The 12,863-nt window shown below is 41.5% G+C and overlaps 1 protein-coding gene across 2 annotated transcripts in view; it reads right to left on the bottom strand.

Moving 5' to 3' along the window:
* Positions 1-249: 249 nt before the first annotated feature.
* LOC127432078 (spermatogenesis-associated protein 13-like) overlaps positions 250-12,863 on the bottom strand; it is a 32,108-nt gene continuing 19,494 nt past the window's right edge. Inside the window, exons 5-14 of one of the 2 annotated variants that reach the window (XM_051682870.1) lie at positions 12,592-12,736; positions 12,306-12,427; positions 10,627-10,806; positions 7,179-7,364; positions 5,331-5,510; positions 5,011-5,243; positions 4,684-4,813; positions 3,677-4,049; positions 3,456-3,530; positions 250-1,019 (exon numbers count right to left, since the gene is read on the bottom strand). In XM_051682870.1, coding sequence (XP_051538830.1) covers positions 838-1,019; positions 3,456-3,530; positions 3,677-4,049; positions 4,684-4,813; positions 5,011-5,243; positions 5,331-5,510; positions 7,179-7,364; positions 10,627-10,806; positions 12,306-12,427; positions 12,592-12,736 — 1,806 coding nt within the window. In that variant the 3' untranslated portion in view covers positions 250-837. The remainder of the gene's footprint in view (positions 1,020-3,455; positions 3,531-3,676; positions 4,050-4,683; positions 4,814-5,010; positions 5,244-5,330; positions 5,511-7,178; positions 7,365-10,626; positions 10,807-12,305; positions 12,428-12,591; positions 12,737-12,863) is intronic. The other variant, XM_051682871.1, reaches the window with a different exon arrangement.

The raw sequence follows: 12,863 nt of genomic DNA, 5'->3' as shown, positions 1-12,863 counted from the left end.
ATCTGTCTGCAAGCAAGATGTGAACGTGCACCGCGGAATGAAGCCAAACGACACCAGACGCGATCCACCTACCAGAGTGTAACTGTATCCAGTCAGGTTGTGTTCAGACAGTGCACCTTGTGTTCAAGTTATCCTATATTCATTCAACCTCTCTGAACAATAGAGAACACTAAAACACATGCAACTCAAAATAAAGTCATTCATTGATTTATGATGCATACGAATACTTTGATGTAGGCACAGACTGAATACATTTGTCCAAGTTTATTTACATAACAGATGTTAGTATGTTTACTCTTAATTGGAATAAGATCTAAAAGGCTTTAGCCTCAGGCAAAAGAAATACAGTTATATAGACATGTAGCTAAAAAGCCAAAACAATTAATAACTCATTGTCATATCCGACACAGATTGGGATGAGGAGTCAAACTAGGATGGGACAAACTCACAACGGCAGCTTCTTGACCATAACAGACAAGACATAAAAATGACTAACACTTTAAACACTGAGACTAAACATTTCTCTCTCTTCCCAAGCAAACTCACACACACTCTGACATGCATATTTTTATACAAGCGCAAACATGTGCATCCAGTCTATGTATGGTTTGCTTATTCTACATAATGAGGCTTTATACTCAGGCACATATGTCATCACACACACATGGTTATATGTATATAAATATACACATTGTGAATGTATTTAAGTATTAAAAAAAAAAAAAAAAACACACACACACAGACATTGTCCAGTAGTATTACACCATTTATGGATCTCCTCATCAAGAAGAAGTAAAAACAGTCATGTTGTCTGAGGAGCATTAAGTCTCTTTTCTGTCATTTCCTGAAGAGGGCGCTGCGTGCAAATGAGTACCATACGTGAGAAGGTGTCTTCTTTGGCTCTGCTAAAGAGAAGACTTGTTGCTGGGGGATGCTGGTTGGCACAGTCACATGTCGTTGATGGAGAGGATGTAGTGACTGATGGTGGGGAGACGCTGGATGACCAGAATAACTCATTTCTGGAAGTGCACAGACACAAATAGTGAGTTCTGATGATGCCACAGAGACAAGAGAGTAAAAACATGAGTTTAAAACAGTTCCGAACAGCAGGGAAAAAAAACAATGCTAAAGGCAAATAATACATTGTAACTAACCATATAGTTGTGCATAGTTAGAATGGCAAAATAAATAGGCTTCATAAAAGGCCATCAACTTAAAAGGGAGGAGAAAGTGCTTCCCATTTGTTTTGTTGTAGAGTAGACATCAAAGGCAGTGCATCCAATCAAATTTGACAGTATTTTGCCACAAATTCATATGTCACTTGGTATATGGCTAATATTAAATGTCCCAGTGTTTATTCCATAGCGAGGGGGCGGAAACCATGGTTTTACTGTAGTAATATTGTACAATGTGGTAACTATAGTTTTATGGTGGAAATCATGGTTTTAGTATAGTAATATTGTAGTAACTATGAAAAGTTAAGTAACCATGTTTTTTTGGCAGAAACCATGGTTTTAATAGAGTATACTGTATCTATATATTATGGTTTTACTATTGATTAACCATGGTTAATCTTGTTGTTGCTATGGTTTTACTACAAATACCATGATATTTGTAATAAAACCATAACCACAAAAGTATGATTTATAAACATTTTAGATAATTATCGTTTTCCTGTATTATTACTATGGTTTCACTGCGAATATCAAGGTTAAAATATGGTTACTGTAGTAATACTGTGGTAAATGTATTGTGAGGGAACGCAAGCTATTGTGAAGGAACAAAACTTATAACGAGGGAACGCAAAAGTTATTGCGAGGGAATGCAAAAGTTATTGCGTGGGCTCGCAAAACTTATAACGAGGGAACGCAAAACTTATAACGAGGGAACGCAAAACTTATAACGAGGGAACGCAAAACTTACTGCGAGGGAACGCAAAACTTACAGCGAGGGAACGCAAAACTTACAGCGAGGGAACGCAAAACTTACAGCGAGGGAACGCAAAACTTACAGCGAGGGAACGCAAAACTTACAGCGAGGGAACGCAAAACTTATAGCGAGGGAACGCAAAGTTATTGCGTGGGCTCGCAAAACTTATAACGAGGGAACGCAAACTATTGCGAGGGAACGCAAAACTTATAACGAGGGAACGCAAAACTTATTGTGAAGGAATGAAAAACGTATTGCTAGGGAACACACTATTGCGAGGGAATTAAAAACATATTGTAAGGGAATACAAACTATTGCGAGGGACCGAAAAATGTATTGTGAAGGAACACAAACTATTGCGAGGGAAATTGTGCTGTCAGTCAATTAAAATTGTTAATCACGATTAATCACATAATTTTTTGTAGTTAATCGCAGATTTTAAAAGTGCTGAAATTTGACACTATGTATACTTATTTTCTTGTCAAAATGCATTTATTTCCATCTTAGTAAAGAAAACAAAACAATATGAAACAATATAATGCTTTATTAATATTTTCCAAACAAAGCCTTTCACAAGAAATGCACTAAAATAGCACCAATTCGATTAACATTAAACATTTCCCAAAGTGTAAGTGGGAGTTTGACTAATTGAAAGAACTAGTTTCCCCATAGGTTGCATATTCATTGCAATGGGCATTAAATCTCTTTCCTTCCCTGCAATATTAATCTACTAGTAGACTGTGGCTATCCTCTTTGTTACAACAATCGTGAAGCAGCATTCATGATTCGCATCAGAACGTCAACACCACCATCAAGCTTTGAACTCACCATGAAAAGCGCTTCCAGACAAAAACGTCTCATTCTGTGTTTTGGTGATAGTTAAGACTTGACTTGCTTCTGTGGTAATTAAAATGCGCCTTACAAGTACCATCTGGGCTTGTTTTGTTAATTAAATATGGCAAGAGCTCCTTTCTCCATCATTTTATCACTGACAGGGAAGCGCTGTCAGAGATTCATTTATTTACTGAGATAATCTCCGTGGCTCTATCATAGGAAAGTATTACGACAGTACCGCCCATAGAATGTCAATGGGACCGCTGCATTATATTATTTTATGCTAAGCTTGTAGGCTCATCTTGGTAGAAGGGCTCTGGCGCTGTGTCTGGTTGCAAAGTGTGCCTCAGTGTAATGACTCTGGGTGGACACATTACAAAGGTTCCTCCCTTCACACCAGTGTTTATGCTGGTTTATGCTGTATTAATGGTAAATGCGTTAATCGTGATTAAGAAAAAAGAAAAAAGTTTAACTTTTTTTAATTAATAGCACGTGTTAATGCGTTAATTCGGACAGCTCTAAAAGGGAACGCAAACTACTGTTATGGAACGCAAAACTTTTTTAAAACTTTTTGTTACTTTTGTACCATGAACTATTTTGATATTGTAGATCGCCACTTGATGTCCAATGGAAGAATCTGTGTTCTGAAGCAAAACCAGTTGAGAACTGATGGTTTAAAAGAATGAACCTACTTTTCATTTTGCCTTGTTTTGATTTTCTCGCGTTCTGAACTGCTTGCTTTCTCTGGTCCTCAGTTATCTCCATTCCTGATTAGAGACAAAGGAAAAGCAAAACAACTACATTACTGAACAGTATTTTTTTAAATCAACAGCAAAAAACTTGACAGTTCATGCCGGTCTGCAGACATATTCTTATCCTTAATCTATCCAATACTTTTAGCTGTAAGACTCACCCATCTCTTGGTCCTCCTCCACCCGTCTGCGCTCCCGAGCAAACGCTTGCAGCCATTGCTGCTTGTCCTGGTTCTTTCTGCAGCACAGCACGCAGAGCACCTCCAGATTCTCTGAATGCCGCAGGAGGAAGGCGTTCTTCAGAAAGCTCAGCTCAGAGTGCCGTCCATCGGGCAGATTTATTGGCTCAAGGTGGTCTGAGTCCAGACGACCGCGGTAGTGTAGCAGGTCTCTCCGCAGGACGTCTTTCTTACAGAACACCAGCTGGTGGTCAAACAGGAAGTAGCTGCGCTGCTGAGTCTTACCGGGCCGTACTATCCGTGTCAGCTCACCTGAGTGGATGAGCTCCGAGCTCCGTGTTAACACATCATCACCCTATAGGGCAAGTGTTGATAAAGGTTGCTTCGGATGACTTGAGAAAATAAAAATGTTTCTATGTACAAGTTTCAAAAAAATTAAATCTACAATATTATTTTTATACGATTTTTCCTTTGTGACTGTCTGAAAAGTAATTCAAATGTACCAATATGCAAAGCCCCATCTACGCTTGTGAATGACCCAGTGAATTAAATAACAAGTAATCTAATAAACGGATCAACATGGTATCCAATTTATATCTTATTGCATTACACTCAAGATACACGCAAGCATGTCTGCCCAATCAGTTACATTTCTTCATATAAGAACAGAGACAGTGGATGTCATATTGAATAATTCCCAATTAGAGTCTGAGTAATGCTGAAACCAGTGTTATGTCAACAAAAACTAAAACTAAATTAAAACTCATTAGGAAAACTAAACTAAAATATGTTTTCATGACTCTTAAAATAAAACACACAAATTAATTTTAGTTTCAGATACACTGTATTATTATACAATTTTAAACCTTCATAACCCTTCTTAATTAAATATGAAAATGGTACAAGATAGTGTTAACACTGGATGGCCCTGTAAAACCATAATAACCTCTATCTGAAACAGTGTTAATCAGAGTTGAGATGTCACTGACCGCCCAATGGAGAATGCCCACTTGCCAGTGAGCGATGGTGTCAATGCTCTCCAATCGTCTCTTCCTCTCGTTTATCAGACTTGCCACATTCTTCATCGCTTTGTGTGCGTCACACACCCCTTCATAGTCACTGAGGGCAAAAACATACACTGCAAGTGAAAATGTGTAGGTGCTGTTGCATTTGAATGACTATTTTATTTCTATTTCTAAGGTTTGTGAATGTTTCCAGAGCAGTTATCATAGAGTATTATGATCATTTTGATAAAACTAATGGATTTTATTCAATGAAGTGTCTATAAAAAGTAGGTATGTAGAGGAATAAGCTACCGGTGGTCTTTGGGTGTGTATTTCAACAGCTCTCCCAGCTGAAGAGGATATTTACAGATCTTCTGTACAGGTGTGAGTAAAAAGCCGGAGATAGAGATGTCAATCATCTGCTGTAGGAGACGACACGCCTCAAAAAAGTGTTTATATCTCCCTTGTTTCATTAACCGGTGCAATTCAGTACACGCAGCTGGGTGTGTGTTACAGTATTCAGAGTATATACAGAAATCTTCCCCCTGAGGTAGGAGAGAAATAAAAGATATGAGCAGTTTCAAAACATTTGTAACAGGATTTGAATTTCATTAGATCTTATGTAAAGATACCTGTTGAAGAAAGCAGGAGCCAATCTCACTCAGATGAGGGTTTTCTGTGTTGTATTTCTTTTCAAGGTCCTTGAGAAACTTCCTTTGAAACTTGTAGATGTCCTCAATGTTGCTGAAGATTGTCTTTAGCTGTGCATCAGTGAACATGCCAGGATGTTTCCTACATTGACGGATATAACCCTACAAAAATCATTTTAATGAAATGGCAAAATTAAAATGATTTTATCAACAAATTTATTTAGAACCTGTGATATACACTAAAATGATAGCAATGCAACAGTGTCATTGTTTATTTTTAAGGATTTGACCAGCAGAGGTCAGCAATTAGAAAGATGTTCTCTACAGCCAGGGTTGTTTGGAATAGCGTACTAGTCATACTACTTCTGTAGTATATAGCATGTATATACTGTACTTAGAATGAATTTTTTTCTTTATGCATAAACTACATGGATGACCTACTAAATTTGCCAAAATGTACAATATACAGCACCCAGCGCAATGTTCTCGACTATCCATTGGCTTTTCTAGAAGGTAACCATCCTGCTGCCAAAGCCTTGCGAGTCTCATTTACTGTTACTATGGTTAGGGTTAGATTTAGAGGTAGGGTTAGGTTTAGGGGTAGGTGTAGGGTTTCTGTGAAACTCCAAATAAACACAGTAAACACAGTGTAAACAATTTTTTAAATACCTCTTTTGAAAGTAATTATTTAATTTTGACTACCAAAAATTAACATATTTTGCAAAAATGTGGTTTAAAAATGCAAACTAACTATTAATTTTCATTATAACTAGACTCCACACTTAAAGGGATAGCTCCTACAAAAAATTAAAATTCCCCTCAACATTTACTCACGCATGTGCCATTCCAGATGTGTGATTTTTCTTCTGCAAAACACAAACGAAGATTTTTAGAAGAATATCTCAGCTCTGTAGTTCCAAACAATGTGAATAAATGGTGGCCAGAATTTTGAAGCTCCAAAAAGCACATAAAGTCAATATAAAAGTAATCCATAAGACACCAATGGTTAAATCCATGACTTCTGAAACGAGCCAATTGGTTTTGGGTGAGAACAGACTTCATGACTTCAAGCTCAATTACACTTCTTAGCGCCATCTAGCACTCTGCGTATGCGTCAAGCACTATGAAGTGTAATCGAGCTTGAAGTCATGATTGTGTCAAGAGACTGCAGATGTTAAGATGTAGAAAGAAAAATAAGTAACATTTTGGTTTGTTCTCACCCAAAACCGATTGGATATCTTCAGAAGACATGGATTAAACCACTGGGGTTTTAAGAATGACTTCTATGCTGCCTTAATGTACTTTTTGGAGATTCAAAGTTCTGGTCACCACTGCATTGTATGGACCTAGAGAGCCAAGATATTCTTCTAAAAATCTTTGTGTTCTGTAGAGGAAAGTCAGTCATACATCCGGGATGGCATGAGGGTGGGTAAATAATGAGAACATTTTCGTTTTTGAGTGAACTATTCCTGGTGAAGTCACATAACAACAACACAGCATCCTACTGTCTGAAACATTTATTGTTGCATAAGTTTGACATTATTTAAAAAAAATAGCAAGCAGTATAGAGTTTATATTTGTATATAATATTACTATGTCTACATTCAAAGAGATAATGTTAGAACTTATCTTGAAAGAAGCCAAATATGTGATTATTTTTTATCTTAATCTCATGTCTAAAATTATAGGTGTAGGACAGTCTTCAAGATTGATTATCATTCAGACTAAACTGAAGATAAAGGCTTTTTTGTGATAAGGATTGCACATAGACAGCAGGCTGTAGATGCAACTGAAGAGGGTAAAACAGAAGTGGCGGGAATGGAGACTCACCTCGCAGATATCTTTGAGATGTTTGATGTAAACACGTTCGGTGTCCATGATCTCTTTGACCACATTAGCTCTCATCTGCTCTCTGTGCTCTGAGCTTTGTTTGTGCGTGTCCGAGGGGGCGGATTCTTCCGTATCCAGTGCGCTCTCCACACTCCCACTGCTTGAGTCCTCCTGATTCACCCGAACCTTGCCAATCAACATTACATTATAGTTAATCCCCTAGGATCACATAACTCAAATGGACCAATAAGCAGGTAACTATGATAATGCACAATTTTAAGACAATGACCAACTGTGTGTAATACAGGCTTTTAACTGATTCAGACAACAGGTTAATCCTCTTCCACAAGAAGACATGATCAAATAACTTAAAGCCTCTGTGGAGGTGAGGGCATGGTCGAGCGTTCATCTGGAAAGAGAGTAAGCGGTATGGGTTCTCACCTGAGATGAATTGCTGGTAATTGCTTGTTTCTGTGTTCGTAGTGAGAGACAGGTAAATAAAAAGGGCCAGTCCTCAGAATGTGAGAAGAGAGAGAGTGAGAGAGACACCTGACGCTGTGTGGGTTGATTGCCTGGCCCTCAACGATAGATTGAAGCTTCTCCATTACGCCTTATGCGAAAGTGTTTTGTTGTTTTGTGCATTAATAAAGAGACATTCTTGAGTTGGAATCGGCATCTCCCGCTTCCTCATTCCACTGAACTGTTACACTGGTGCCAAAACCCAGGATTTGAGGAAAAAGGATACACTGCCATGGAGTCATCGCCGCTGGAGGAGGTCTTTACGTCCTTGGCCAGCATCCACCAAGCCCAACACCAAGTCCTCCTGGACCTACGCATGGAACAGTAGCAGCGCTCCTTCGGGCCCAGGAGGATGACCGGCGGGTGCTGCGGAGCCTAGTACCCCAGGAGGGGGCAGCCGCCTCCCTTTCCCCGGCAGCAGCGAACCCTCACGTGTTGCTCACAAAGATGGGGCTGCAAGATGATCCGGAGGCCTACCTCGAGCTCTTTGAGCACACGGCCAATGCCCTGAGATGGCTGCAGGAGCAATGGGGCGGTGCATCTTCTGCCGCTGCTGACCAGGGAAGCCCAGATCGCTGACATCCCGGACAACACGTTGAAGAAGTCCATCCTTCAACGGGTCGGCCGCAGCCCAGAAGAACATCGCCAGCACTTCTGCTCCTTGATGCTGAGTGAGGTCGGCCGCCCGTTTGCCTTTGCTCAGCAGGTCCGTGACGCCTGCCGGCGGTGGGTGCTGGCTAGGGAGAACAGCGACTCCGATGGCGTGATCAACTTGGTGGTACTGGAGCAGTTCGTCTCCCAGCTGCCGAAGGGGACATTGCTGGACGAAGCGGTCCAACTGGTGGAAGACCATCTGGCAGCATTTCCGGGGGCCCCCACACTCGCTTTTATTCGACATTGGATTTAACAAAGGAATATTGGCAGATCCCCTTAACACCGATGTCCCGTGAAAAAACAGCCTTCTCCACACCGTTTGGTTAACAACAATTTGTGACCCTTCCATTCGGTTTGTTTGGGGCACCGGCTACATTTCAGCATCTTACGGACTGGGACCTCAGACCGCACGCTGCGTATGCCGCTGCCTATTTGAATGACATCATTACAGTAATCATTGGCAGCGGCACATGCAGCATCTGGGGGCCGTTCGGAGGTTGCTGCGACGAGTGGGGCTCATGGCAAACCCGAAGAAATGCGCAATTGGGAAGGTGGAGGTACGGTATCTGGGGTTCCACTTGGGTCACGGGCTGGTGCGGCCCCAAACTGATAAAACCGCAGCGATTGCAACCTACCCGAGACCCAAGACCAAAAAGGAGGTGAGACAGTTCCTGGGGCTGGCCGGCTATTATCGAAGGTTTGTGCCTAATTATTCGGATGTTACCAGCCCGCTGACTGATCTCACAAGAAAGGGAGCTCCAGACCCGGTCCAGTGGACGGAGCCATGCCAACAAGCATTCATGCAGGTAAAAGCCGCACTTTGTGGCGGGCCGCTTTTGCATTCCCCTGACTTCTCACTCCCTTTTGTTTTGCAGACACAACGGACACGGAGCTGGGTGCTGTACTGTCCCAGGTGGTGGAGGGGGAGGGTGCCACATTAGTCGAAAGCTCTCTTTGAAAGCGACTAAGTACAGCACCATAGAGGAGGAGTGCTTGGCCATTAAGTGGGCGGTCCTCACTATTTGTTGGGATGAGCATTCACCCTCTGTTTGGACCATGGCCCATTCAAGTGGCTCCACCATGAAGGATGCCAATGCCCAGATCACCCGTTGGTATCTGGCACTCCACCAGCTGTTTAAGTTCGAGGTGGTCCACAGACTGGGTGTGCAGATGGCTGTCGCAGACTTCCTCTCCAGAAATGGTGGGGGGGGGGTTGTCTGGACGGTTCCCCGGCCTGAGTTGGGCGGTGGGGGTATCTGGAGGCGAGGGCATGGTTGAGTGTTCGTCTGGAAAGAGAGTAAGTGGTAAGAGTTCTCACCAGTGTTCGCAGTGAGAGACGGGGGAAATAAAAAGGGCCAGTCCTCAGAGTGTGAGATGAGAGAGAGTGAGACAGACACCTGACGCTGTGTGTGTGCTGATCGCCTGGCCCTCAACGATAGATTGAAGCTTCTCGTGACACCTTATGCGAATGCATTTTATTGTTTTGTGCATTAATAAAAAGAGACATTCTTGAGTTGGAATCACTGTCTCCCACTGCCTCATTCCATTGAATTGTTACAGCTTCTTTGTGTGTGATTGACTCATCTTGTTGGATTTTAAGATAAACATTGCCACTGATTTTACAATGGGAGGCATTGAAAACAAAGTATGCCTCATTCACTACATCCTCCAATTGTTTCCAAACCGGTCAATCAGCACATGCAACCATAATGACATATCTAATTGGGATGTGCATAGCTACATATTTTAAAATCGACTAGTCAGAGAGGTGCCTGAACGACTTGCTGGCTGATCAGTCTTGTTGGTGTCTGGTTAACCTGACATCCGTAGGATGATTTTCCCGAAAAGTGTAAACACTGTTGCCTTCAAGACTATGTTTGTTTGACCATTGAAAGACAGAGGGTGTTTTTGGAAATCTGTTTGAAAACATGCAATTACATTTGGTGATGATAGCCTTACAGAAATTACACACTTCAGCTTTAACTTTTCATAGAGGGTTTTACTGTACTGTCTAACAGCTAAAACACAGCACGAATATCATATCAAAACAAAATATATAGGATAAAATGGTTGACCTCACTTATCAATTTGTTGGTTGTTGGATGACTAGTCAACCATCGTGACCCATCCCAAACATCTACCATTTTGTCTTGGCTCACCCAGAGCAACCGTACAGGCTCTGTTACCATGTTCAAGTGTTTCTCTCAAGTGGAATGTGTTTAAACTGGCTATTGTTTCACATTCATTACTCTGAGAGGGTGACAGTGCAACTCACCCGCACAAAGCTTGAGGGAAACCAAGCCTCGCGGTCGCCCACCATCCCCCACCACCAGTCCTTTTCCTGAACATCCAGAACCCGGATCACCTCACCGGCTTTGAAGGCCAGCTCCTGCTCTTCCATCGTCACATGATCCCACAGGGCCTCAGCATGCACAGCATGACCTGAGTTTATGTACTGGAAATGGAAAGATATACAGTCAGGCTGAACATATAGAGGCTGTAGATCAGATAAAAAGACAAGAGATAAGTGAAATACAGGCTTGACTATCACAAAATTGAGATTAAACTGATAAGACACAGTGAAATATAACCTAGACCCTATAACACAGCTTGTGAGTGATAACAACAGTATGCAAACAAGATTTTAAAGGCTCATGTAAATGTGCTAAAAGTAGACATCTTGTGTAGCATTAAATGTGCACTAAGTAACCTTCCGCAGCAAAAAAGTTTTACACAGTGAAATGAATATCAGTGGCTACATGGGGCAAGTCACCCCCTTATGGAAGCCGCCACATGGAAATCACGTGACCAGCCGCATTCTACACACTTTATCTATGTAACCCTCCTATTATTGGACACTTTCAACAGCAGAATAAATCTACACTCACTGACCACTTTATTAGGAACACCTATACACCTACTTATTAATGCGATTATCTAATCAGCCATTCGTGTGGCACCAGTGCAGTGCATAAAATCATTCAGATACGGGTCAGGAGCTTCAGTTAAGGTTCACGTCAACCATCAGAATGGGGAAAAATGTGATCTCAGTGATTTCGACCATGGCATAGTTGTTGGTGCCAGACGGGCTGGTTTGAGTATTTCTGTAACTGCTGATCTCCTGGGATTTTCACACACTCCAGGTCTCTAGAGTTTACTCAGAATGGTGCCAAAAACAAAAAACATCCAGTGGGGCAGTTCTGCAGATGGAAACGCCTTGTTGATGAGAGAGGTCAACGGAAATGGCCAAACTGGTTCAAGCCGACAGAAAGGCTACGGTAACTCAGATAGCCACTTTGTACAACTGTAGTGAGCAGAATAATATATCAGAATGCACAACATGTTGGACCTTGAGGCAGATGGGCTACAACAGCAGATGACCACGTCGGGCACTTTATTAGGACCATAGTGTTCCTAATAAAGTGCTCCGTGAGTTTATCATCAAATACATCAGTGAATAGGGTACTTCTTCAATGGCACTGGTAACCGAACATTTTTGCTTTGCTTTTGTGTGATGCATCCATGTCGATATGTCTGAGACCACTGTCATATTGGCCAGTGAAACAAAAAACGTAGTGCACCTTTGAACCCCTTTTAACACAGGATCATCACAATGCCTCTTTAAAAAGATAAAATGTTTAATGTTATTTGCCAATTATCATGTTCATGTCAATTCAATCTGAATTCCTTATTCGCACTGAATCAACATTTAATTTTTACAGTTAATTGCATTTTGAACATTCTGAATTTCATACAAGAAAGACTAGTTTTTAATATTAAAGTGAATCCCACAGAATCTTTAACCAAATGTTAATAACAGCCAGTATAATGTATTAAGTTTTCTAAACACTAATGGTTTTGGGTTTTAGAGCAGAAAAAGTAGATACATCCATATGTTTGCATGTGCATGCATAACCCCCCCCCCACCCAAATAGACAAGAACACACAGCCAACCTGATTCAGGGTGAAAAGGTCGACTTCTGGTTGGAGATATGGTGTTCCTTCAGTCAGTTCTTCAAAACTGCCATCCTCCTCACTCACACTGTCATCCAGCATTGGATCAGAACTACCATCTACTGTAGAATACAACCACACACACAGAGTGAGGTTAGAAATTATGTTGAGATGAATCAATATTCACTCTCCATGCAACCATCAAAACAATCTCACCATAGACCCTCTCATCTTTTTAGGTCAAGTGCTTACACACACACACACACACACACACACACACACTGACCACTGAGCACTCTGCGCCCTCTGTGTCGCCCCATTCTATCCAGACCGATAGGTGTGCTTTGGGAGAATACGCAGGGTCTCAGACGGGCAGACACTGCCCGGTATGGAGGTACTCTATGAGAGGGAACTGGAGGCCGAGAAACAGGCTGAAACAAAGGACAGATTAAACTGTAATCACCAGCCTTAAAAGAAGCCCACCATCCAGCAGGCCTTATGTTCATATGCAGAGTTCAATGTTCAGAGCAGGACAATGACCTGTGAGATAGTAAACAC

This window comes from Myxocyprinus asiaticus, chromosome 41 (genome assembly GCF_019703515.2).
Source record: "Myxocyprinus asiaticus isolate MX2 ecotype Aquarium Trade chromosome 41, UBuf_Myxa_2, whole genome shotgun sequence".
Classification (NCBI taxonomy): Eukaryota; Metazoa; Chordata; class Actinopteri; order Cypriniformes; family Catostomidae; genus Myxocyprinus; species Myxocyprinus asiaticus.
The sequence above is the reverse complement of the archived record's forward strand: the minus strand, read 5'-3'. Positions and strand labels throughout refer to the sequence as shown.